The 27,168-nt window shown below is 39.3% G+C and overlaps 1 protein-coding gene across 1 annotated transcript in view; it reads left to right on the top strand.

Annotated features, from left to right (window-relative positions):
• Window positions 1-469: 469 nt before the first annotated feature.
• LOC131772387 (ubiquitin carboxyl-terminal hydrolase 34-like) overlaps window positions 470-27,168 on the top strand; it is a 49,574-nt gene continuing 22,875 nt past the window's right edge. Inside the window, 28 exon segments of the mRNA XM_066170223.1 lie at window positions 470-626; window positions 754-829; window positions 926-1,205; window positions 2,828-2,869; window positions 3,197-3,346; window positions 4,278-4,345; window positions 4,945-5,058; window positions 6,888-6,966; window positions 13,033-13,097; window positions 13,875-13,953; window positions 14,388-14,480; window positions 14,702-14,948; window positions 15,532-15,697; window positions 16,471-16,837; window positions 17,120-17,247; window positions 17,642-17,916; window positions 18,785-18,939; window positions 19,034-19,141; window positions 19,857-19,956; window positions 20,087-20,172; window positions 20,267-20,337; window positions 20,846-20,978; window positions 21,485-21,733; window positions 22,014-22,950; window positions 22,953-23,161; window positions 23,976-24,055; window positions 24,494-24,731; window positions 26,874-26,976. Coding sequence (XP_066026320.1) covers window positions 584-626; window positions 754-829; window positions 926-1,205; window positions 2,828-2,869; window positions 3,197-3,346; window positions 4,278-4,345; window positions 4,945-5,058; window positions 6,888-6,966; window positions 13,033-13,097; window positions 13,875-13,953; window positions 14,388-14,480; window positions 14,702-14,948; window positions 15,532-15,697; window positions 16,471-16,837; window positions 17,120-17,247; window positions 17,642-17,916; window positions 18,785-18,939; window positions 19,034-19,141; window positions 19,857-19,956; window positions 20,087-20,172; window positions 20,267-20,337; window positions 20,846-20,978; window positions 21,485-21,733; window positions 22,014-22,950; window positions 22,953-23,161; window positions 23,976-24,055; window positions 24,494-24,731; window positions 26,874-26,976 — 4,741 coding nt within the window. The 5' untranslated portion in view covers window positions 470-583.

Below are 27,168 nucleotides of genomic sequence, written 5' to 3' on the forward strand. Positions count from 1 at the left end.
GCCCTGATTAATTGGTAACAGGACTTTGTGTTGTCCAATTATTGTCTGTAATCATACGAGTGATTTACAAATTGGACTCCCACTTCGTGGTCATCTGATTTTGTTAATCACTCGTATGATTACAGACCAAATTGGACTCCAATCAGTCCCATTACCATTATCTATATGAATCATGAGAAAAGGGTGTACTTGAGAAGGATTGGATACTAGTATAAGAAATGCAAAATGCCTCCATATCCCTCTTGATTTAATGAATACGATTCCACAATGATAGAAAAAGCACAATAATAAATAATTAAAGCGTTAGCATTTTCTAATAATTGCTCAGGATCTCGAATACAGTTGTGCTCCCCACTCCTCCCTACTCCTCCCCTCCCCTCCCCACCCCCTTGGCAATCGGGTATTATCTTTATTATTACCCAGGAATCTAAGGGAGCTATGTTTTGAGTGGGTTCGAGGCTGGAAAAATCAAAATGGCGCGAGAACGTGGTCGAAATACTTCCTATATTTCAGCCACAAAAACTTCAAAAAAATACCTTTATATTTTTGTATCGTTATTTATTCCTCTTTTCTGACTAAGAAAATGTCAGAATGCTGCAAAGAACTTCTATCAATCGTTGATAAATGTAAGGCTTGGCTGTTTTGCGGTATTTTATTCACCAATAATTTTGTCGATTTCACTGTGTTTTTTTCCGCTAATGCTGGACAGTATTTAGGAGTGTCTAACTGTGAGATTTTCTGTTGTCAATCTAGACGACTTGGAAAATCCTGAATTTGGAAAAGAGGATGTAACAGAGTTAGTTTCGTTCGTCCTTTCGTGGCCACAACGGTAGGTAAACGTGCAGCTGGGCGATTAATACGTGGTGAAGCTGCCCACGGCGGACTAGCTCATGGAAAGCTTACGTCTTTTTCTGTTTTCTCTCAGGCAATGTAGGTGCATTTTCCGAGATCAGCTTCATTTAGCCCGCCTGGAAGATCTGCTTCAGAATCTTTTGAAATGCGCTATTGATCTCATATGCGAGCTTCGTGTTCCTGCTGTTGAGGACGAGAAGAAGGACGGAACTGAAACCAGCGAAGATCAAAACAACGGGAAGAAAAACGAGTGGTCACAACCAGAAAAGGAGAGACTGTTCCTTGCTGTGGGAAAGATATTTCAGCTGCCTCTTCCTTTCTATCAAGTGCGAAAGATTCATCTTTTGCGACAGGTTTGTTGCATAAGGTTGCGTGATTTTCTAAGTTAATCTTTATTATTATCTTTCTTTATTTTATTGGGAGGATCTAATTTCTAAGACGAATCTACCTAATCAGCTTATGGGGTTTTTAACCGCACTTTCAGCAGTCGTTGGGGATGGCTTATGGATTCTATTCTCTTAAGCACGTGATTTCATGTACATATAAAAACGGTTTTAAGAAAGTTTGAACAAATACAACTTTGTTGCAACTTTGAACCTTGCACATGTGCAGATCACAGGATAAAACGGCATGACCTGTTTCATCTGTATATACATCGGACAACCTCTCCTGTTAATTCAAAGTTTTGGCTCACACACTAAAAACAATTCACCAGGTTCTCTCATTTTGTAAACTGATATTATCTTTTTTCGTTTGAAAAAATCTTTCAAACAGCATGTAAGGGGTGTACATTATCCATCCTCTGGACTCATGGCTGACATGGCTCTCTCGATTCTTGACCCTTCTGAGCAAAGTTTGGTAGTTTAATCCACTGACTTCATAACCTGTGCTGCTGTCCCTGACACACAGTTATCCTTAACTGCTGAGATATAATCAGTAATTCTCCTTTTCATTTGCAGTACATTTTCTTGATGTGTTGTTAACCAAATAACTAACCATGAGTGACCAAGACAGAATTTCTTCTTACAATATCAGTGCAATATCAAGTAGACAAGTGATGAAAATAAAGAAAAATATCATGAAGGGGATTATTAGTTGATGCAATACCAAATTCTCTGAACTAACATCATAGAAATTGTAAAGCAGACAGTAAGGAGAATCACTAGTAAGATCTTGAGGTAAAAAAGGTCAAGAGAATTAAGAGTTCGAAGATGACAATATCCTCCACCTGGGCCAGGTTGGTCGAAAGGGTGTTAGCACAAATCAAGGATTGAAATATAACCTTAACCTTTTAGTCCCATGTGTAACCAAGACAGAATTTCTTCTTACAATATCAATACAATATCAAGCAGACAAACAATGAGAATAAAGAACAATATCAATTAGGGGATTATTAGTTAATCCAATACCAAATTCTCCAAAATAACATCACAGGAACTTAATGGCACACAGTGAGGAAGATTTCTAATGAGATCTTGGTAGTTAAAGGGTTAATTTCCCTTGAAGAAGAGTAACAATAAGAGCTACAGTTTTGTTGGGTTTTATTACCATATATCTCCAACTAACTGGAAAAAAATATGTAAGAAAAATCCCTTTGCCAAGCTACAAAACAAAATTTAATATATACACTAAACTGATGTAGGTTAATTGTGCTTTGAACAACTCGGCCTTGAAAATGATATTTTGTGTTACCTGGCTGGATCATTTATTGACCAAGGAGAGGTGACAAGTCATCATGTCAGGGATTGAATAGATAACCTTGCTCTTAGATTGCTTTTGTTTGCAGTGGTTGTATTTGGAGATTCACTTGTTAGGCACTTTTCATTTGTCTGGTGAGAATTCTTTTCAAAATGCAGCCCAGTTTTTGCAAAGAAATGTGTACTGCTAGACCCTTAGTTATCTTAATGTATTTCTAGAACTGGGTATGGGAGTTGTTTCTTTTCTTTAGTAATCAAGTTATTGGTAATTTTTGTAGGAAACAACAAGTAAAGACTGCTCCAAATACTGTGATGTGAATGTAAGTAAATTGTTTTGGTAATTAACAATCAGTTCTTATGTGCATTTAAGGGAATATAAAGCATGGAGGAAGTTTTAGGAGCATGAAAGATTCAAAGTGCTTTGATTAATGTTTATTCGACTTCACAACAAAAATTTTGCCATAGTATTGAAAATTCTGAAAGTTGTTAGATTAAAAACAAATTTTCTGTTGCTCACAATGCTTTAAGGCACTTCTACACTTCAAAAACAAATTATATTTAATGGGCAAAAGAATACATAATTTGGATTGTGTTTGGAAATTGTTGTATTGTTCATTCTTAGCTTATGTAGTATTTTGCAATTTCAGGATGGGGAAGTACCAGAAGCTCTTTTGATCAATGTAGCATACTTCTGTGACCATGGTGGTTTATCTGCGATCAGGGAAGCATTTCAAGATGCAGATCCAACTACATTGCCATTTCCAATTGCCCATCACCTTATCAACATTGTTACTCAGGTAAAACTTATTGCATGCCCAGTATTTCCCTCCAAAATTAATGCATGGCCTTGTGTTCACAGACACAGTGGCCTACTGATCAGTGGACTGGACCCCAGGTCAAGAGGTCTGGGTTCAAGACCTGGCAGGGTCAATGTGTTGTGTTCTTGGGCAAAACACCATAATTGGGCAGCGTCTCTCTCCACCCAGGAGTATAAATGGGTGCTGGAAAATCATTAGGGAAACCTGATGAAATGCTGGGGGTAACCCAGGGGAGAGTAGTTATAGTCATAGTGACTTTGTGCCACGTGGAAACTGAGATAAGCTCAGGCTGTGTGGGCCAGTAGGTTTGAGTACAGACGTTACTCTGACCTTGCTTTCTGTTCACTTGGAAATTTAACTGTGGTTAAGTGGTACTGTTACAATGTGTCGTTGAACTATTTACCTATTGTTCCATTTATTCTTAATTCTCAATACCCACTCCTATTCATGGTCTTTTTTAAGTTTTGGAGTAGTGTTTGAAGAAATGTGGTATGGTTGACCCTGTCCACTATCAATTATATTGTCAATCTGTTTTGTCTTGCTGGCTTTATCTCAAGCTTATGACTGAATTGTAATGAAAGAATAATTATTTAAGAAAAAATAACTTTGTAGACCTTTTCTTCTGAACTATTTGCTTGCAAAAGTGAGCTGTTTACCCTAAAGCAACTCCATATTTAAAGATATAACACTTGTATTTTTGTTTTCTGCTTGAAAGACTTGACACTCCTATTTCAACTTCCCCACCCTAGTCATGTAAGGTTTAAATTCCCCCCCCCCTTGGACATGGACAACAGCTAAGTGCCCTTGGGTTTCTTGGAGGGGAGGGGAGGAAAGAAGATGTTGAACCTTCGTATTGATTGGTGCATAAAGCTCATTTCACACTAACTGAACTTTTTACTCTTTTTTTTAGTTGCGCTTATGGTTTAGCATTCAGGCAATTATGCAGTACATAATTCCACTCCGAAGGCCAGTCATAAGGTTGGTCACACTTCATACCGTACAATATTTGGTTCAGACTAATCATAACCATTACAATTTCCTTAATGAATGTAATTAGTGAATTAGCTGCTTTATTTTTCGCTAATCATTCTGTACAGTTGTAATCAAACAGTTGGCTGTTATTGGACACCCATAATGGGACAGTTGAAGCAGCCAGTCCTACTTAGTCCTTTCAGCCAAATCCACCAATCACAAAAATGATTGCAATAACCATAGCAACAGCCCCTCATCCTAGAAAAAACAATGGAATTTCCAAAATTGTGAAAGAGGCACTGGTGCCTGACATTATTTTTAACAGTGTTGAGATACTATTTTATTATTAAACTATACTATCTTTGGTAAGCTGTATGGTATGGAATGATAGATTGTGTTTTTGATTAAAAACATTTGTTAACAAGCAGTGTAGAGGAACATACATATAAAAGATTTTGAAAGTGAAATAAGCAGCCTCACTTGAAATTTCAGCCAGAAGCCAAATTTCATAACAACAACCCTGAGTCTAAGGTGGCAAGTTAGTGGAGTTGTAAGCAAGTCAGCTCATCTGTATAAATTAATGTGTGCTTTTCAATGTTACTCAGGTATCTGTGTAAACTAACAGACAAGGATCTGCGACAGCCAGATGGTCGTATTATGGTTGACTCTATGTGGAGTGCTGTGAAAGGGCCTGTAGAATCGGGACCCATCTGTGATAAGTATGAACTATTGATGTGCTTTGATTTAAAGTAGAACTGATGGGGTGTTTGCTTGCAGTGTTGAAGATTCCAAGTTTTTGGTGTTGTGCACTCATCAATTCGAAGCTTCGACATCCCCCAAAATGTTTTGAAATAGGTATCAGACACAGCATAAATAGGTGACTGTGAAAAGTTTATTAAGGGCCAAAAGATAACTATGTCAACCAGTGCAACAGGTGACATGTTATCAAGATAACTGTCAGAACTCTGGCAGTCACCAGCTTGTTTTGAAATCCCTGTTTCAAGCGAAAGTGTGCAGTGGAATACAAGTATTATATCTTTAATTAGGGAATTGTTTAAAGGTAAAGAGTTTACTTTCGCGGATGAATGGCTCAGAATTAAAGGTCTACTAGGTGTAGTTTGTGAAATGAGTAGTAATTTTGCCTTTTACAGAGATGTTTGGTGGGGCATTTGAATACTATTTTGGCCCAGGGTGCAGGAATTTTGAGCAAAGCAATCTACAAAAGGCAGGATGATGATGGGTGTTGAAGCTTTATATGGAGCAACCCATTAAAATATTTTCCATACCCATTTCCATTTTCTCTATACATTTCCTTGGTATTGATGAGGAGACTTCATTTAACAATCCTAGTTTCCTAGAACACAGACAGCCCAAGCTCCAGCTGAGATGATCCTCTTGTGAAATAAGAAACATGGCAAAATTATAACAGTTTGAATGGGAATATTTTTGGTTGCTCGTAGTGCTCACAGTGCAGTACTTGTTATCTGACCGCTTACTATGTTAAAAGAACCCAATTTAGCAAGTTATCCATTGTTAGGTTTACTTCATAAAGAAGCCCAAGGCTGTATACTCTATTTCTGTTTGCCCAATCTGAGAAGTGACAAATCAAATGCAGAATCCAAGCACATATACTGCAGTTTCATTTCAATTCACTACCAACATGATCCTCCTTGTGAAACCGATGCTAAGCCGCAGTTTACTTTCAAAATTTTGAGTTTTGAGGTTTCTAATGACCTTCATACACATTCAATGGGACACACGATCATTGAAAACCAGCTCGGTAATTTGCCTCCTTTGCAAACATGAGCCTAGCCAGGGACCACACTGTCACTTTTCAGAACCATTGGTACTAAGTTACAGTGTGCTCCTTGGCGAGACTTAGTTTGCATGGGTTCTTTTCAACATAGTAAGCAGTCAAACAATAAATGATGCACTGTGGAAGTACGGTTTGGTATTTTTATTGAGCATTTTTTAATTTAATTTTTGTTCCAAGGGCAGTTGTAAATATCCCCATACAAACTCTTATAATTTTGCCATGACTCTTATTTTGCAAGATGATCATCTCACAGCTGGAGCTTGGGCTACCTGTGCCCAAGGTGGCATTGACTTCCTTTATTCTATGATCGTAATGAGTGATTCAGCAGCATTACTGTAAGGAGAAATTAGATGCTGGTCACTCTCAAGGGTTAAAGGTTAAAAAAAGAACTCATTATTTGTTTTTTGTGGCGTAAAAAGTCATTAGTGCCCCATGTTTCTGAGAGAACAAATAACGATGCTCATTACTCAGGGCTCTAAGTTCCCTTTTTCAAAAAGTTGCCTTGTGGTGATCATCAGTAGTAATATGGTCTAGGGGAAAAATTGGGTCGCCAAAATAAAAAAGAAAATTTCTCATAAAATCTGTTGGTCACCAATCTGTGACTTTTTCTTGGTGACCATTATGGCCCAACCTGGAGTGCTGGTATTCCTAAACAAGAGATAAGTTAGCTCAAAATTTACGACCTTTCCCATGGGTATTTTATGCACTCAAACTCCTCTTTGGTTTTTACAGGGACAGTTTAGATCTGGCCTTTAAATACTTTACATCATCCACTCTGACAGTGAGGCTTGCCGGCTTGAGTCAAATAGCAGTAAGTTTAAGAAGTTGTGACTGAAATTCATTATTGCACTGACATTTAAAAATGTTTTGATTAGTTGGTTGAAGTGAGGAAGTACATGCATGCTTTCACTCATGTTTATTCATGTGGATTGTAAGAGTTGATGAGTGACATCTACTTGAACACTGGTAATTAGTATTTCACTGCTATGTTATTTTATCAAGAAAGGTCATGAGAATGTGCAAAATATGCCACAGCAATGGACTGTACAGCAGGGCAAAAATACAGAGCAATAAAGTGGCCTCACAGAATGATCCAAACTTTTTTTTTGTTTTTTTTTAGGCTTGACTTGAAAAGAAACTAAATTTTTTTTGTACAACAGATTTTTTTTCATTTTTTTTGTTTATGTCTTTTGCATACTCTTCATGTAGTCAATACAATGCACAGATAGGCCTGTTAGATATATTTTGCAAACTAACATCAAAATAATGAAGAGTGAAATAATAATGATCATTGCTCATATTTAAATAAAAAAGGCAACTCACAACCTATATGTTAAACTGTCAAACAAGGTGTATTTATTGTTAAGAGAAACATTCTAGTACAATGAACAATCTTGTTGCAACTAAAAGAAGATTAGCAGTACATGTTACTCAACTTGAAAAGTTAAGCTGTGGTGCAACTGTTTTGAAGGTAAAAAATGTATCTTTGTAGCCTCGTTTAACTATAACTGTAACTTTGAAGCAAGTGGACACTGTGTGTTGTGGTGAAAATGATAAGGAAGTGCATGATGTTGTGAGTGTATCTGTTCTTGTTGTAATATTATACAATTTAAATCTCTGACAAACACCTGATATTCTTTCTAGTTGAAAGCTTTGAAAAAACAAGTTAGTTTATCAGTACTGAAAAGACACAATTCATTTTAGCAACACCTTTCATTTAGCAAATATTAACCAAACTTGTTAAAATTAGTAAGAACAGCTGGAAACTTCACTACATTATTAATTGCCCAAAGACTAACATTTTCTGATATAGGGCCATTCCAAATTACATGTACTGTCTATAGATGAGGACATCACCTCAGAAATTTGCCAACTAAGAAAGGAGGCAAATTGTTTTTGTGGCATGGAGGGTTTTAGAACAAACCACTAAATTAATTTCTATTCATGAAAAGTCATCTCAGGTTATCACTTAACTTTTTTTCTTGTTCATTGTCTGGATATCTGGGTATCCTGTTGTGAAATGTTTACTTCACGTGTTTACAGTATTTTCAAGTCATTATTGGTTAAAAAAAAAAGGTTTATTCCCAATACATAGAGAATATCTCTTTTCTTAATTTTAAATGCTCTTCTGATACATAATACTGTAGTATTCCACAACACAAGTGTTTGAAATGTATTTCCATATCCCTGTGAGGTCAAAGGAATATCAGCTTCAGATTGGACACTGAAAAGGGTTACTGAAATTCAGTGGCTTCTTTGCCACAAGATATTTCCATTCTTCCCAGGTAACAAAGGAATATCAGCTTCAGATTGGACATTGAACAGGGTCACTAAAACTGCAGTGACTTCTTTGCCTTAAAATCCTTGCATTCTTCCTAGGTGGCAAAGGAATATCACCTCCAGATTGAACACTGAACAAGGTCACTGAAACTTTAGTGACTTCTTTGCCACAAAATCCTTCCATTCTTCCAAGATGGCAATGAAATATCAGCTCCAGATTGGACACTGAACAGGGTCACTGAAAAGTGCAGTGACATCTTTGCCATGAAATCTTTTTTCCCTTTTAGGCGGCAAAAGAATATCAGCTCCAGTTTGGACATTGAACAGGGTCACTGAAACTGCAGTGAATTCTTTGCCATAAAATCTTTCTATTCCTTTTAGGTGGCAAAGGAATACCAGCTCCAGTTTGTACATTGAACAGGGTCACTGAAGCTGCAGTGACATCCTTGCCATAAAATCTTCTTATTCTTCCCATTTGGCAAAGGAATATCAGCTCCAGTTTGGACACTGAATAGGGTCACTGAAACTGCAGTGACATCCTTTCCATAAAATCTTCTTATTATTCCCATTTGGCAAAGGAATATCAGCTCCAGTTTGGACACTGAACAGGGTCACTGAAACTGCAGTGACATCCTTTCCATAAAATCTTCTTATTATTCCCATTTGGCAAAGGAATATCAGCTCCAGTTTGGACACTGAATAGGGTCACTGAAACTGCAGTGACATCCTTGCCATAAAATCTTCTTATTCTTCCCATGTGGCAAAGGAATATCAGCTCCAGTTTGGACACTGAACAGGGTCACTGAAAATTGTGGTGACATCTTTGCCATAAAATCTTTCTATTCCTTTTAGGCGGCAAAGGAATATCAGCTCCAGTTCGGACACTGAACAGGGTCACTGAAACTGCAGTGAATTCTTTGCCATAAAATCTTTCTATTCCTTTTAAGCGGCAAAGGAATATCAGCTCCAGTTTGGACACTGAACAGGTTCTCTGAAGCTGCAGTGACATCCTTGCCATAAAATCTTCTTATTCTTCCCATTTGGCAAAGGAATATCAGCTCCAGTTTGGACACTGAACAGGTTCTCTGAAGCTGCAGTGACATCCTTGCCATAAAATCTTCTTATTCTTCCCATTTGGCAAAGGAATATCAGCTCCAGTTTGGACACTGAACAGGGTCACTGAAACTGCAGTGACATCCTTGCCATAAAATCCTCCTATTCTTCCCAGTTTGCAAAGGAATATCAGCTCCAGGTTGAACACAGAACAGGGTCACTGAAAATTGCAGTGAAATCTTTGCCATAAAATCTTTCTATTCCTTTTAGGAGGCAAAGGAATATCAGCTCCAGGTTGGACACTGAACAGGGTCACTGAAACTGCAGTGAATTCTTTTCCATAAAATCTTTCTATTCCTTTTAGGTGGCAAAGGAATATGGCTCCAGTTTGGACACTGAACAGGTTCACTGACGCTGCAGTGACATCCTTGCCATAAAATCTTCTTATTCTTCCCATTTGGCAAAGGAATATCAGCTCCAGTTTGGACACTGAACAGGTTCTCTGAAACTGCAGTGCCATCCATGCCATAAAATCTTCTTATTCTTCCCAGTTGGTAAAGGAATATCAGCTCCAGTTTGGACATTGAACAGGGTCACTGAAACTGCAGTGACATCCTTGCCATAAAATCTTCTTATTCTTCCCATTTGGCAAAGGAATATCAGCTCCAGTTTGGACACTGAATAGGGTCACTGAAACTGCAGTGACATCCTTGCCATAAAATCGTATTCTTCCCATGTGGCAAAGGAATATCACCTCCAGATTGAACACTCAAACTTCAGTGACTTCTTTGCCACAAAATCCTTCCATTCTTCCAAGATGGCAAAGGAATATCAGCTCCAGATTGGACACTGAACAGGGTCACTGAAACTGCAGTGAATTCTTTGCCATAAAATCTTTCTATTCCTTTTAGGCGGCAAAGGAATATCAGCTCCAGTTTGGACACTGAACAGGTTCACTGAAGCTGCAGTGACATCCTTGCCATAAAATCGTCTTATTCTTCCCATTTGGCAAAGGAATATCAGCTCCAGTTTGGACACTGAACAGGGTCACTGAAACTGCAGTGACATCCTTGCCATAAAATCCTCCTATTCTTCCCAGATTGCAAAGGAATATCACCTCCAGATTAAACACTGAACAAGGTCACTGAAACTTCAGTGACTTCTTTGCCACAAAATCCTTCCATTCTTCCAAGATGGCAAAGGAATATCAGCTCCAGATTGGACACTGACCAGGGTCACTGAAACTGCAGTGACATCCTTGCCATAAAATCTTATTCTTTCCATTTGGCAAAGGAATATCAGCTCCAGTTTGGACACTGAACAGGGTCACTGAAACTGCAGTGACATCCATGCCATAAAATCTTCTTATTCTTCCCAGTTGGCAAAGGAATATCAGCTCCAGTTTGGACACTGAACAGGGTCACTGAAACTGCAGTGACATCCTTGCCATAAAATACTCCTATTCTTCCCAGTTTGCAAAGGAATATCAGCTCTAGGTTGGACACTGAACAGGGTCACTGAAAATTGCAGTGAAATCTTTGCCATAAAATCTTTCTATTCCTTTTAGGCGGCAAAGGAATATCATCTCCAGTTTGGACACTGAACAGGTTCACTGAAGCTGCAGTGACATCCTTGCCATAAAATCTTCTTATTCTTCCCATTTGGCAAAGGAATATCGGCTCCAGTTTGGACACTGAACAGGGTCACTGAAACTGCAGTGTCATCCATGCCATAAAATCTTCTTATTCTTCCCAGATTGCAAAGGAATATCACCTCCAGATTGAACACTGAAACTTCAGTGACTTCTTTGCCACAAAATCCTTCCATTCTTCCAAGATGGCAAAGGAATATCAGCTCCAGATTGGACACTGAACAGGGTCACTGAAAATTGCAGTGACATCTTTGCCATAAAATCTTTCTATTCCTTTTAGGTGGCAAAGGAATATCAGCTCCAGTTTGGACACTGAACAGGGTCACTGAAGCTGCAGTGACATCCTTGCCATAAAATCTTCTTATTCTTCCCATTTGGCAAAGGAATATCAGCTCCAGTTTGCAGAACTGCAGTGACTACTTTGCCTTAAAATCCTTCCATTCTTCCATGGAGGCAAAGGAATATCAGCTCCAGATTGGACACTGAACAGGGTCACTGAAACGGCAGTGACATCCTTGCCATAACTCTTTATATTCTTTTTAAGTGGTAAAGGAATATCAGCTCCAGGTTGGACACTGAACAGGGTCACTTAAACTGCAGTCACATCCTTGCCATAAAATCTTCTTATTCTTTCCATTTGACAAAGGAATATCGGCTCCAGTTTGGACACTGAACAGGGTCACTTAAACTGCAGTGACATCCTTGCCATAAATCTTTATATTCTTTTTAAGTGGCAAAGGAATATCAGCTCCAGATTGCACACCAAACAGGGTCACTGAAACTGCAGTGACATCCTTGCCATAAATCATTATATTCTTTTAAAGTGGCAAAGGAATATCAGCTCCAGATTGGACACTGAACAAGGTCACTGAAACTGCAGTGACATCCTTGCCATAAATCTTTATATTCTTTTAAAGTGGCAAAGGAATATCAGCTCCAGATTGGACACTGAACAGGGTCACTGAAACTGCAGTGACATCCTTGCCATAGATCTTTATATTCTTTTAAAGTGGCAAAGGAATATCAGCTCCAGTTTGGACACTGAAGAAGGTCACTGAGACTGCAGTGACGTCTTTGTCATAAAATCCTTCCATTTGCCAAGGTGGCAAAGAAATATCAGCTCCAGATTGGACACTGATCAGGGCTGATAAAATTGAAGTGACTTCTCTGCCATAAAATCCTTTTATTCTTCCGAGGTGGCAAAGGAATATCAGTTCCAGATTGGACACTGAACAAGGTCACTGAAACTGCAGTGCCATCCATGCCATTAGACGTCTTTAAAGGAGGCAAAGGAATATCAGCTCCAGTTTGGACACTGAATAGGGTCACTGAAACTACAGTGACATCCTTGCCATAAAATCTCCGTGGTTTCCTTACTGTGAATTGGTGGAGAGAAGCACTATGAGAGTGAAGTGTTAACACATTGAACCATAATTTAATCAATGCCTACTGAGGACATTAGGTAAAGTCTGTCTCACTTATGGATGAGAAATTGAGTGTAAAATTAAGGAAAGATGAAGACTTTCTCTAATGAGTAAACATGCTTTGCCAACAGTGACTTCAAGAACTGCATGTGCATAATCATTTCACCACATGGTACCCTGATATTTTTGCAATTACCAAGGAGAAAAGTGCATCTAACAATGTTGCTTAGAAGGGATTTTTTTTCTCTGTTTCCATGTTGGCAAATTTCTGACATGCATAGCACTTGCCTGCAGAAGCTAATTTTGATTAGACTTCCTGATAAGGCAGAAAATGTTAATCTTTAAGTCATCAGCATTGTGGCCAAGTTTCATTTTGTTGTTATTAATTTTAACAATTCATTGTATTTTGTGTTTGATAGCAGCTGACCTGTTCTTGTTTATTACATTGAGCTGATCATCTTTTTTTCAGAATCAGGTTCACATGTTCATGGATCTCTTCCAAACTGATCCAGCTTCAGAAATAGATAGGCAATGGTATGTACACATAATTAAAGTTCTTTTTTCTATAATTTCTGATCCTGACTGGTTCAACTTCCATAGGGAAACATGTAATCTGTTCTGGGATGTTATTTTGATACAATCTACCTGCTCCTAATAGGAAAGGGTGGGCCTTCCCATATAAGATAGCCTACAGAGCTGGCGTAATTTTGGACAGCAGGTGTTCAGTATTTTCTTAGTGAAAATTATGACCGCCATCTTTGATTTTAATGGCAGTGGAAGGCTGGGGAGAGAATTGGGTGAGCGATGGTCAAAAATAAGGAGATGGGTGGGAGAATGAATGTTTTTATCTTTCCCCGCCCCCTCCCCCACTGCTGCCTCCATCTTCATATCAAACATGGCCGGTTGAATTAACAATCGCGAGCTTCTTAACGTTAACTCGCCCTAATAAGACGCCTTTCCTGCAGGCTATATATAAGAAAGAGGTAAGTTATTTTTATCTTGCCCAGGTGTGTTAATCGCAAATACTGGCTGGTTAGGCTGTTGAGAAAAAAATAAAATGTCACATATCAAATGTTTATTTACAGTGTATCAGGGTGTGATGATAAGGTTGTGTGTAAGGAAGTAACACGAGTTGCCAGTTGAACTTTATTTTCCCAAAATATCAAATTTAAAGTGGTATTTTTAGGGGTTGAGCTTAATTTTTTCTCTGATTGGTCTTGTCAGGTGGGGTATTCAAAATGTTAAGCGACAGTAATTTTTCTTAAAGTAATTTAAAAAGATAATAATGCTCTCGTTAATTTGATCCAACAGCTTATGTACAGAGTTATCCCAGTGGCTGATTGAGAACAAACTTGTGGAACACTTGTTTGGTCCAAATTTACATGTTGAGGTGATTCTTGTTAAGCAGAGGAAATCACTTCTTTATTTATGAATGGAAAAAAAAGGGAACTAGACACAGAGAGTTATGTAGCTAACAGATATTCCCTTTTGGAGCTAAACGTCTCGTGAACACCAAGTTTCATTTCTCTAACAAGAATAATAATTTTTCTTGGTATCAATGTTTGCCTAGTCATTTCGACATCTAAACAAGCTATTAGCGTCAATTGGGCTTCCTTGCCATTCCCCCAAAATTCGTAATATTATTGAACTGCTATTGTAAATGATGCAAGTGTAATCTCTGTCCTCTCTGATGTGATGTGATCTCTGCAATCTTTCTTTTTTTATGCCTTGTGAGAAATAAATTGTTGAAATAAATTGAATTCAACAGTTAGCAAAGGTGCGTTTGATCTCACTATTAAAATGACTTGTTTCTATATTTTGTAGCTTCTTAAACAGTCTCAGATCATACTGAATTATTTGGCTCGGGAGACGTGCCTGACTACCTCTCACTTAGACTGCATCTGGCTTGCAGCACAGGTACATATTGCATTTACAGCAGTCATGTCGAAATCCATGTAAATTATTTGTTGTCTCCGCTCGCTTGGCCCTAAGCACTGATTGCCACAGTTCAATATTGTTGGAATGGTTTTTTGGGTTTTGTTTCCCAACGGACAATCAGTTAATTCTGAGGTGACCTTGGTAGCTTGACGGGGACTTTAAGATACACTCCTGTTGACTGACCTCTGCTTCAATTTTAGCTGAAACATGCCAGCCGATATGTTCATGATCTTCTGACTGTGCTAACAAAACATATGGATATGCCCTCTATCTTGTACCTACTGGACTTGGTCTCAAAGCTACCACCAGCAGCTCACACCCGGCAGACCCTCTACCTTGCACTTGTTCTGATTAGAATTGTCTGGAGAGCAGGCTTGTCTCCTGCAGTGGCAGAGTCTGGTACAGCCGTGCACACGAACAGCCCTGTGCATGGACCATTGACTGCTGGTGAGTAATGTAGTAGTAACTTTCTCATTTGTCATTCAGGTTTGTTGTTGTTGTTGTTTTGTATTGTTTTTCTAGTTTTTTGCAAAGGAGGGTCTGACTGTTTTCACAAAGGAGGCAACTGTTATGCAGTTGTTAGGACTCTTAAACTGAAAACTTTCATTCTGATTTCTAGAACTTTCGTTATTACACCACTTCATCAATCACAACTTTTCAATTGAAAAAGTTAAATATTTAGGGTCAGTGTTAGCAAGGCTCTGGATAACAAAAGCAGAAAGCAAACAGATTGGCATATATCACAGGGGAGATATGTTCCCAGCTTCAAGCCGAGGGAGGGAGGATGTAGTTAAAATGTCCTTTACACAACAACAAAAGGGCAGCTACTTCAATGAGAATCTCATAATTGGGAATCCACTTACTTGTTGTTCAAGGCGAACAGGTTTCGTAGTACTGCTACCAAATCGAAAATATTAGAATTGGGAAGCCACTAACTTGTTGTTGGAGGCATATACGCACAGCAGTGCTACCAATTAGACCGTAAGAGTTGATTAGGGATTAATATTTTATTCTTAAAATGAATTCCAAGGGAGCACCAGTGCAGCGGTAGCATCAGCCATGCAGAGGAAATTCAGTCGAACAGCAAGTCTTAGCCAGAGTAGCAGCAGGAGTGGCAGCCTGAGTGATATAAGTTGCGATGCTGAACAGCTTGACATGGAAGAATCACTGACTCATGGTCGTCAAAAATATACGCGGTATGCAATCTGGTGCTGCATTGGTGTACAATTTCTTTTTATTTCAATGGAGCTTGATAGAGCGAAAATGATTGAGGGATGAGTCGGAAAATAGTAACACAACCAAACAAAAACTATTGTGCCTGAATATTTGTTCTTGAAAGTCGTATGGATGTAACCTATATTGTTGTAACCTACTTGCTATTACAGTTATATATATACAGTCGAACTTGGATTATCCGTACGTACGAGAACTGGGCTGAAAAGAGAGTCCGGATAATTGATAATGTGAATATTAATCAGCCTAAATTAGAACTGAATACACAATGAGCATAAGCACTTTCTCAAATCATTGTAGATCATTTTAAACATTTTCCAAAAGTAGGTACAAAAAGTTATTTAAGCTAACCAACAACATTTAAAGTCGACCTTTAAAAATTAGTGCAGACGTAAATCAGTTTGTTTCAAGCTGCTACTGCGCTTGCGTGTTGCTAATTTTTATCATTCTTGAAACTTCATTTGTGGTATAGTGTCAACTTCGCTTTGTCTTTCCATCTATGTGAAACACTTCCTAAAACATTTAACAGCCTCAGAAAGCGTAACAAATTCATTTCCATCGGGATATTAATGACGTGTGCTTTGTTTGGTGGAAGGAAGTTGTTACAGATCTTAATTGTTGGAAATCATTATTCAAAATAAACGGGACGAGAGAAGCAATTCCGAATACGGTATTCAAAAAATGCAGATAATCGAGGTCCGGATAGTCCAGGTTTGACTGTATTCTGTTGTTGTAGTCTTTCCTCTAAGGGGAGTGCTGACATGGAAACAGAAGAGATCCCTCACCCCCCTGAACTTAGGCAGACCTACGCGGGCCAAGCTGAAGATTATTCTAGCCAAGATAAGACAGGTGGAGAAGATGCAGACATCGATAGCACCAGCTGCACAAACAGCCGAGGTAGCTCTCTGTCAGATAGGCGTGACCTGGATGATTTTGATGCGGAGGGAGTCCAAGATGAACTGACACAGCTTAAGACGGTGGCAGCTCTGCGTGTCATGCAGGAGGGGGGAGAGGAGCGACAGAGGAGCTTAGGATTTGATTTGAACACTGTGTGTGAGCAAGGAAAGACACTACTTTGGGATCTTATTCAAGACGATAATGCTGTAAGTAGTAACTTTATCTTTTGTTATGGCATTACTAACGATATTTAAAACTATTGGAAAAAATGCATCTTTGCTGGTTTCACGCGGCCAAGAGACTTTTGGGAAATTTTAAGCAACCTCACGCAGTGCTCACCGATTATGTTGGAAATTTCCAAAAAAGCACGTGAGCGTCTTGGCCGAGATGAAAAGCCGCGTCACACTAGCCAAAATTTTTTTTTTCCCACAAGTAATTTTGTAAACTTTTACTATCAAATCAAAACGTTAATTTTTCAATGTGTTTAGATTCACCTTTCTGATGGATTGGTCCAGGAGGCCGAAAAGCTTCTGTGTCAGTTGATATGTTACACTGGCGAGAAGAAAATCAGGATGAAGTTTATCGAGGGATGTGTGGCTAATTTGGCCGCCAACAGGTAGTTGATTATTTCTGGAATTACATTTGTGATGTTGACTGTCTAAAATTTGTGTTTCTTTTAATGTTTTTGCTAAGTTTACGATTTTCCACGCAAAAAAGAATATTTATAAGTATTTGATACTGGATATTTTGAAAATGGTCAGCGGTTACCTCATGTAAAACTATCAAATAGCTTAGATTTGATTAATCCATCTTCGCTCCTGCTGGGAAGCATAGGGAGTTGACCGTGGATCTCAATTGGACCCTGTTTTGGGCACTTCCTTTTGCCTCTCCCTTGGTGATGTTATTCATGTTCAGTTCATCTTGGACGGCGCGCCTCTAAGACTGCTTTGGATTGCCTCTAAGGTGTACTATATACGTGTTACAACGCTGACTTTTTTACTTTTCCCCAGGTCTGTTGTGATGTCAATTCAGCTGTTGCCCAAATTGTTCAGCTCATTCCAGCAGTTTGCATCCAGTGATCAAGGGCCTCACTGGGTGACAACATGGGCCAGTAAAGAACTCAACATGATGGAGCTTTTTTTTAACAATATTATTCAGTATGAAGAAAGTGTCGCCAAGGGTGATATCACCAACAGTTCATTGTACAGTTCAGTGGAAGAGGTGCAAGCTAGACTGCAGTTTCTGTCATCTGTGTTCTCTTGTGAGCTGTCACCCCAGGATTTTAGTAAGCTGGAAATGTTGTTCGTTTACACTTAGCCTTTTAACTCCCACAAGTGACCAAGACAGAATTTCTCCTTACAATATCAATACAATATCCAGCAGACAAGTGATGAGAATTTAAAAAATATCAATTAGGGGATTATTAGTTGATTCAATACCAATTTCTCCAAACTAACATCACAAGAGCTGTATGGCAGACAGTAAGGAGAATTACTAATGAGATCTTGGGAGTTAAAGGGTTAATTATTATAGGATACAGCCAAAGTGCAATTATCTGGAATGGGTTTCGTATAATGGCAGCAATCATAAATCTAGTAGAACTTCTGTCTGCACTTCTCAGCGCTCTGCTTCTTTTTCATTGAGTGTTGGATTTGTGGTTTGTTTTACAAGAGGTTGTTGCCATTTCCATCCGTTTGGTCGCTGTACTGCACTTTGTTATGAAATCAAACAAAACAGTGGTAGTTACCCATGCACCTCTTTCCTCCCCCTCCCCCCCCCCCCCAGCATCTTGTCAGCTCCTGTTTGTAGAGATATACATAATGAGAGTGGAGTACCGCAACCTATCTGTGTCAACAATAAAGCACAATGACGTAATAAAGCACAATGACGTGATTAAGGCTCTTAAACGAAAACGTATCACATAGTCTTGGGTCCAGTTGTTAGAAGCCCGAAGAATGCTATCCAACGGATAAATCGCTATCTAGCAGATAAGCGTCAACGAATCGCACTATGCTACGCATCAGATAGAGATTTATCCAATGGGTATCGTTATCCACCCTTCGATCAACCGAGGTCAGCACGCTTGCCGTGAGGGCACCTTTTTTTTTCCTGTGGATACTTGAATGAAGGAATCTTTCCTTACTCTGTTTCAGAATTGAGTGCCGGTCAAGTGGATGTGCTGTGGGATTGTCTGGTGTGTGATTCAGAGAGTTCCGATGATACACTAGAGTGGTTTTTGCAACAAGCACAAAGTAAAGAGTTTCATGCTCTGGATGTTTCTGCTTTGCAGTACATTTTAGCTGAGAAGGTAACGCCTCTGATATAATTACTATGTAAAGAAAAAAGTCTGTTGTATCAAGGATCTGCAGCACTAATGAATTTGCAATGCTAATCTTTCCCAGCTGCCATCTCTGCCAGCTGAGAAGTTCTCCATGACAGGCCTACACCTTCTGCAGCAACTCTACAAGATGTTCAAACACGCGGACGTGAAACCTTGTGATCCTTCAAAGGTAGTACGATGTTACACGTAAGGTCATTTAACCCTTTAACTCCCGTGAGTGACCAAGACAGAATTTCTCCTTAATATATCTATACAATATCATGCAGACAAGTGATGAGAATAAAGAATAATGTCAGTTATGGAATTACTAATTGATCTGATACTAAATTCTCAAACTAACATAATGAGAATGGTTTGGCGGACAGTGAGGAGAATTACTAATGAGATCTTGGGAGTTGAAGGGTAAAGCATGAAACACCATCAGACTGTTACTATCATTTCTGGCAGTTTTAGTAATTTGCTCTCTTTCCACTAAAAGCTGAAACGAAGTGTTAAGTTTCTGAGGCGAGAGATAACGAAGAAGCTCACGTATTCAGTAATAATAAAAATAATTCGCGAGGTTATGGTCAAAAACATCACGCTGGGTCCGAGCGAAGTTCAGCCGCATGACTCATGAATACGGCAAAATGTAAGAAGCTTCAAGTCTTGTTGAAAAAAAAAAATGAATCGCACGAATATTCCTTTGATTCCTCGACTCGTGTCTCGATTCTCGAACACTTCGAGAATCGAGAAACTTACCTTGGAGCAGCACTATACATACGGCGGCATGTTAATGAATATTCTTATCCATGCCAAAAGTTTCCAATTTTTATTTCAATGATATCAAAAGTAGAATTACCTGAAGTGTTCATTATTTCATGGAAGAACATTTATGTCCCTTTCAGTTGTGCGGTATAGACCAGCTATGGAATATAGCTGTGCAAGTAAGATCCTCAGAGGTTAGCTGGGCGGCTATTACATACCTGAACTCTCTGTACATAAATGGTAAGCATACATTCATTTTTCTCTAATATTTGTAAATATATATTTTAGCTAGGACTGTGGTATTGAAGTGATTTACAGCAACCTTAAAGACTGTTTTTAATGGTATCTATTATAATACTCACTACTTCAGCAAATGGAGGTGCTTTGAAGTTTGAAGATGAGTTCATTCAGAGGTGTATGAATATCATTGGGGGAGCTTCGAAACAGTTGAATCAGGTAGAGTAGCTTTTGTCCCATTTATTCATATATTTATATATTTACTTGTTCAAAAGTTTCAGTTGTGATGGATTTGCTCAACTTTTCATTACAGGAACAGAACCTTCAGATAATGGAGAGGGGTTTGCTTTTATTAAAGAGTCACATCGAAAGTTTTAAACGAAGGTTTGTTTAGCAGAGTGGTAGAAGCTGCTTCTGTAGCTTTAACGTTTCTAACTGAAAATTCTTCTTAATAACATTCTTTGAGTTATTATTATTTTTTTAAATGTTCATCTGACCGTCAAATATTTTTTAGGTCTAGTTTAATATTCTTTTCTCTACGATGCATTTAAAAAGACAATAGAACTCACAGTAAAAACCAACCGAACCGCCTAAAGCGCGGGAAAGCGCGGGCGACCAAGCCGTGATTGGTTTCAGTTTTGCATCTGATTGGTTGCGAGAATTGCGCGAGTCTTTTGGACTAATCATAGAGCGAAATAAAGGAAAATCAGAGCAATCCCAGATTACTTTTTGACACTCAATTGAAAATTGCCCTAAAAGAAAGGTGCTTGGTGTTTTTTTTTCGTTATCAGCGCGAGGCACAGGGAGAAAGATCTGAGGCCCTAACCCCAGCCACTTTCGATTTATTTGTTGGACAACTGTTTTGAAAGTTTTTTTTTTCTTTTTCTTGCAGGTTTGCATTTCATTTACGTTTGTGGTGGCTGGAAGGAAGAGGCATCACTTGCCATCAACAGATCACTCAGAGGCCCACAGAGAAACATTACCCCATCCGAGTTCTTTGTCAACCTGCTGGCCTCTCAGACAAGGTAATGCAAGGTTTACACACTGTGTAAGCTTTAAAGTATGAAAAGACAATAAAGGAGGCTCCATATTACACATTTTTTGACGAAGCACCACAAACTCGAACCTTAGTAACTCCGTTTTTGACGAAACACCAAAAACTCGAACTCTAGTCTGAACTCATATGAAATAAATGCTCATACAAGGCTAACGTTGATTCTATTTTCCGTTAAAACTGATGTGTCAGAGTTTAATTATCATTACAACATTACTGACTACTAGATCAGGTAAGAAGGGCCTCTCTTTAGTGCATGCCAAAATAATTCCACCAGCCGGCTTTGATACCTCGTAAGTTATTGGCAACTTGTTATCGCGAAAAGGAAATTTTTTTTGCCAGTTTTTACTACGGTGGAAGTGTAAAACACTGTAACCGTTGGTCAGTTGTTCGTATCAATACGGTTGCGAAACGCAGTATCGGTCAATGTCACTTATTACTTACCTCTCATTTAATTATTTTTCGTGATAACATTAGGGTACCTTTGAGATGAACTCATCAGACCTTGTTGCGGACCTTCGAGCAGAGGTGACATTTTGGTGCCGACAGCTCCAGGACAAGTTAAAGAAAGACACTCAGCTTGTCGACGGCTCTTCTCAACACACGCCTTTATCTCCCTTCTCCTCTCAGTTACATCCCCCCTTCAGACTCATATCCCAGGGGCATGAACTGACGCCCGACTTGGATGAAAAGAGCCTTGCAGAAGTTGGCTTTAAAGATTTGCAGGTGCAGTGGAAAGTCTTGTGATTCGACTGTATTTTTTTTTCTTTCTTTCTTTTTAGTGTCAAAGTAAAGATGGTCGCAAGGAAGTGGCTAGGACTATGGCTACAACCCCTCCCCTCCTCCTCACACGACACGACACCCCCCCTCCCCCCCCCCCACACACATACCTACACTCACAAATGCACCTTTAGCGATTTGTGCGATACTCTTTTTTTTTTTCTTTTTGCTGAATGTCTTCAAAAGCATCAGTGTTTAACTGAGTACAATTTCATCCGTTTCGCAGCTTGTCTTTGTATCTGTTGGAGCTGTTAGAAGAGACAGACATCATGACAGTGGTTACATTCCTTCGTCTTCTTTACCATCGCCGGAATGGAATTCCACACCCATGATAATTCTACTTCATGAAAAATACTTTGATCAACTTTTTTTATTCTTAGAAGCCTTAGACGGCTTTATTGGCTCCAAGAGCAGCTCTTCTGAAAGTCCCTTAAGTGATTCTTCACAATTGTCCCCAGTATCCAAGAAAATAGTGGAAGCCAACAAGGCACACGACGAGTGTGAGGAAATGGACCGTGGGTCTGAAAACCAAGGAAAACCTCCACTGTTACCACTGATGGAAAGCCGTGTTGAATTTTTATGCGGTATAACTTGGGAGCTCTTGTTTCTTTTACCAACTAATCAATCCATTCTTAATAAGCTCAAGTATTTTGGTCGAGTTTTACACCAAGATCCCAAGCGAAGAGACACCAAGAGTGACGAAGAGCAAAGAGCAGAAAAAGCTCAACCGGAGAAGAAACTTTGGGATTCGTTATTGGATCCAAACTTCCCCCATAAACTTCTTTATTCTCTTCAAGTGATAGACTTGATACATAATTCTTCAAAGGAATCACAAACGCAGTTTTCTCCCACTTATTCACGTCTGAGCAGTGATTCAGACATCTCTGACAACGAGGAGGAAAAGGAAACGGCAACCTCACAAGTGCAGATAGCTTCGTGGGGACTGCAGTTTATTGAGTATGGAGGACTAGGTCACTTGTACTCAATTCTTATGTCTGGTTGCTTGGAGGTCAGTGGGAACTGCTTATGGACGCAATGGAGGCAAGAATGTCTTGCACATTTGTTGAAACTGATTTGTGAGTTTGGGACAATGAAGCGAAGTAATGAGGATGACGATGAGGTGTTTGCGTCGACAGAAAGTTTCGCTAGTAAGTCACAGATTCAGAAAAGGACGGACAGTTCCGTGTACGATACAAGAGTACTGACAAAGAGGAGGTGATCTGCATCAAGTGTTTGTCCTATAATCTTATGTCTATTGTTGATGTTAACTCATTAAGGGAAATTACTACACATGTCTCATCAGGCACCCTTTACCAATCCACGGAGGCCAAAACAGAGCAAGTGGATGCGGACGGTAAGTTTAATGTTTGGCAGGTTGGGTTCCATTTACCACTTGACATTTTTTCCTTTCGCAATTGATAATTCCCCATACCAATGGCTCAATGCTGGATAATGTCATTTGTAATGCCAGGTTCGCGGCGATTTTCGAAGAGCCAGAGGTCAATTGTCAACAACTTGCAGCGTTGAACTTAAAATCAGCTGTGCTTAACGATTATTTATTGACGATAATCGAACGTAAAACATCGGTTCGCGCTTGCGTGCACTCTTAATAGCCAAGGGTCAACTAGACTTAATTTACTGAAAAAAAACAAGCATGCAAGCTCTGTAAAGCTGAAACTAGCACCTATGAAAGATGGCCGAGTATAGCATCGATCTACGCCCACTTGTAAAAGCTTATGACGTAATGGCTAAAGTAAAAAATTGACGAATTGGCGAAGAGGATGAGGATAATCATTGAGAATGAAGAAGCCTCGATATAACGTTTCTTGTATCATTTTTAAATATGGGCTCGTGTGGTGTGATCATCCGGATGGGGCAGTCCTGAATGTGACCGTCAGTCAGGGGGTATTCAGGATTTTTTCCGGATGCAGGGAGGGACGATCACACAAATGATTGAATACGGGAGATTGAAAACAAGACTAGGTAGTAGCGCCAAAGGTTGCCGGCAGGTAATGGAAGTTTTTACAGAAGAGGTAAAACGTATTTTTTATTCCGAATATCAAATTAGCAAATGAGCATGTTTAGCGGAAATTGACATAATCCTTGTCGTTTTGAACATGTTACCAACCAATCTTAGTCACCAATGAGAATGATTCAATTTCTTATTTTTGTTGTGTTTCTCGTCCAGTGGTTCGTCACGCTGTTCCATTGCTTGTGTCTGCGGCCCTTCACTGATGGTACTGTCAGGAGCTCCCGTCTTCAGCAACAGTAACTTCAAACCTTGGCTTCACGCAGCTGGTGCTGTTAGCTAAAGAGGTAAAGTTCAGGTTTCACCCTTGTGTTGTCAGAAGAAAATACTGATTCGAAACAGAAACGGTGGTATGATGTGTATTCTTTTTTTGGTATTTCACGTATTTTCCTTTTTTGAGTGTACCAGAAACACTTAAACGCCTTGCCCGATAAGAACAGGTTAATATATTTAGAGCTTCCTTACTCGGCTTGCCTTCTTGCCCGATTCATCTCAAAGCTCATATAATGGTACAAAGGGCCACTTGAAGGTGAGGGTAGGGAGTGTTGACGTATTACGGTCATCCCCGGTAGGCCAGTGATGCACTTCAAACAGAATCAGTGAGATTTCATTATTTAAACACATATAATTTAGGTCATTATTTTTTCTTCAATTTTCTATTATTTTGCAATTCTCAGCCCAGTTAGTGTACGATTTGAAGCGTTGCCGTGGACTTTACAGAAAAGCCTAATCAAAGAAAACTCCTGCCTTACGCAGCGGATGGATGCATTGCTTGACTCAAGGCCGCTGGCGCAATCTCTTCAAGCGAGAGGAAAAATCCCCACGGACGGCGACAAGAGCCCAGTGCCCGGGAATACTTTGCTATTTTGTGTCGACTTGTGGATGGCCTCCCCACTGTGGAAGGACGGTAAAAAGGTAAGCATCGTATTTATTTCCACGTCTAGACACTCCGGGAATCAACGTACCTGTTTGTAAGTCTTGCCAGTAAAACATGCTACGAAAAAGGTAAATAAGGAAAAAGAGAAATGTATGATATAAGTTAAAGAAAAGTTTGTTTGTCGCACGTTGGCCTCGCGCCTCTGTGCATTACTATCGGAGAGGCAAGGTATGTAACGTGTTACCTCCAATGTGCCTCGCTAAAGGTAAAAAAAAAGAAAATAGAAATGTAATGAGACAATTGAATAAAAGTTTGAGTTATCGTACGTTCGCCTCGCGCCTCTTTGCATACCAGAGGGAGAGGTAAAAACTTGTGTCATAAGGGGACAAATGTACGTCAAGGTAACGATGTCTTGATGTGTCGGTTTACTTCAGTTCTAATACTGATAGAGAAAATGCACTTAGTTTTCCACACTGTCAAGTTTTCATCAGGGCGATGAGGTTGACTTGGACTCCTTGGTCTAAACTGCTGGCCCAAATACATACGCGACTGTTAAGTACGGAAAACGTTGTAATCTTGATGATTGGGTTCCCGAAGCCTTCTAACCCTGACGTTCTGTAAGAAAAAAAACTTGGCATCTTGCTCGAGAAAAGTGGTAGCATTAAGAGACAGAATGCGTTCGAGAGACAGTTCGTTGTGTCACCTTTGTAAACAGCGCACTGTTGTGGTCAAACATTATACAAGACCTACGGGTCCCATGAGACAGCTGTCTAAGACGTTTGGTGGTAAAATGGTGGACCATGTTTTGGGACTTATTCCCTTTAATCCGTAGTATTAGTCAGCATATTCTCCATACTTTTCTCCTTACCTTTCAGGTGGTACCAAGAAGGAGAAACTGTTGAACAATCAAGAGGATTCTACTGTTGAGATCAATGTTCCCTTCTTCTCATGACCTTAATGAATGATGTAGAGTTAGTACGGTAAGGAGAATTCAGGGTTTAGTCTCCTCGATGGTGAATGAGTTAAGACTCAAATACTTGTATTTAAAGTCCTATCAAAGTATCTCCTCCCTCTCCCCTTCACTCGCACAACTATAATCAGACTGCATTTTATGATCTGGTTTTCTCGGCTTCTTGTCTTCAATAGTCAACCGCGCACCAAGCAGAAGTATGGCAGCCATGAAAATGAAGGCCGTAGTGGAATGTTGAAACTGGTGCACTGCTGTTTATGAGACATGACCCCTCGTTCAAGATGTCGACTGATGGTTTGGTAAGTGATGTTTAGATGATTCATTACTTTTGATTTGTTTGTTGTATTTATTTCATATATGATTTCTTATTTTGTTTATTTAGTATTTATGTATTTTGTCTTTTCTTTATCACGATTGTCTCATAACAAGCGGTTCCAAATGGCCAAATTTTGCCGCACGAGAAAAAATGAATTTCTACGACATGTTGTTATCAAAAATGAAGTTGTGTGCTTGTTGTATGTGGTCTTTCCTGGTTTTTTTATTCTTTCATTTGATTGTTAGTTTGTTTGTTTTTTGCATTTCCTTGAGTTTGAAGCTAGTTTTTTTAATGGAGATGATATTATCGTCCAACTTTCGAAGTCGCCTGACCGTTTGAATTTACTTATGCTTTTGGTTTTTTCAGGAGTTTTCTGCGAGAACGTGTTTCCACTCTTGTCTGTTTTTATCTACCAGAAGATTGTTGTGATGAGAGGGACTTGCCACTCTGCATAATCTAAGGTAAAGATGCAATGCAGTACTTTACAACAGTACTGACGTTTGCGACGATTAAAGTGAAGCTGTGTGTCAAGGTGGTTTCTTTCGCACAAAATTGCCCTCGCAGTCATTGGACACTAAATGTGCGTTAAATTATGCTCTGATCATAGTGCCTGGGCGAATCAAATTACATTCTAGGATTATTTTACGAGTAAATCGTTACTGGTTTATAAGCATCACGCTCACCAACAGGTCTAAGAGAAGAAATTCTAGCCTTGTGTTTGACAGTTAGTTGGGAATGGTTTTGTCGGGAAATTTAATACGGGCGGACTACCTTTTGGTACAGGGGTGACTGTTCCTCTAGCAGAAAAGTATAGCCACAATTGGGAGACAAGTTTTGTTCCTACAACATTCCAGCAGGGTCCACGTCTTAACTAATTCTCTATTTGCATTAAAGCCGGCCAGGAGTGCAGCCTTTGATCTTCTTCTCGAGATGGCTCGAGGCTGCCAAGACAACTTCCTTGAAATCCAAAAACTGTTGATGAAACATCACAGCTCTGGTAAGAGCTCCTTTATCACTAGGCTTGAAAATAACCTTCTTCCTTTCTATCAGAGTCAAGTCCTAGCCGTAAGCAGAAAGTTTGTCGTATGAACCAAGCTTATTGCGACTTGAAGGCATCTGCAGATCAGTGGTTAAAAAAAAATTACAAATCTTAGGGTCAAGCAAATCCTGTGAGAGCACTGTGAATTTT

The sequence above is a fragment of the Pocillopora verrucosa genome, chromosome 7 (assembly GCF_036669915.1).
Source record: "Pocillopora verrucosa isolate sample1 chromosome 7, ASM3666991v2, whole genome shotgun sequence".
NCBI classification, from domain to species: domain Eukaryota; kingdom Metazoa; phylum Cnidaria; class Anthozoa; order Scleractinia; family Pocilloporidae; genus Pocillopora; species Pocillopora verrucosa.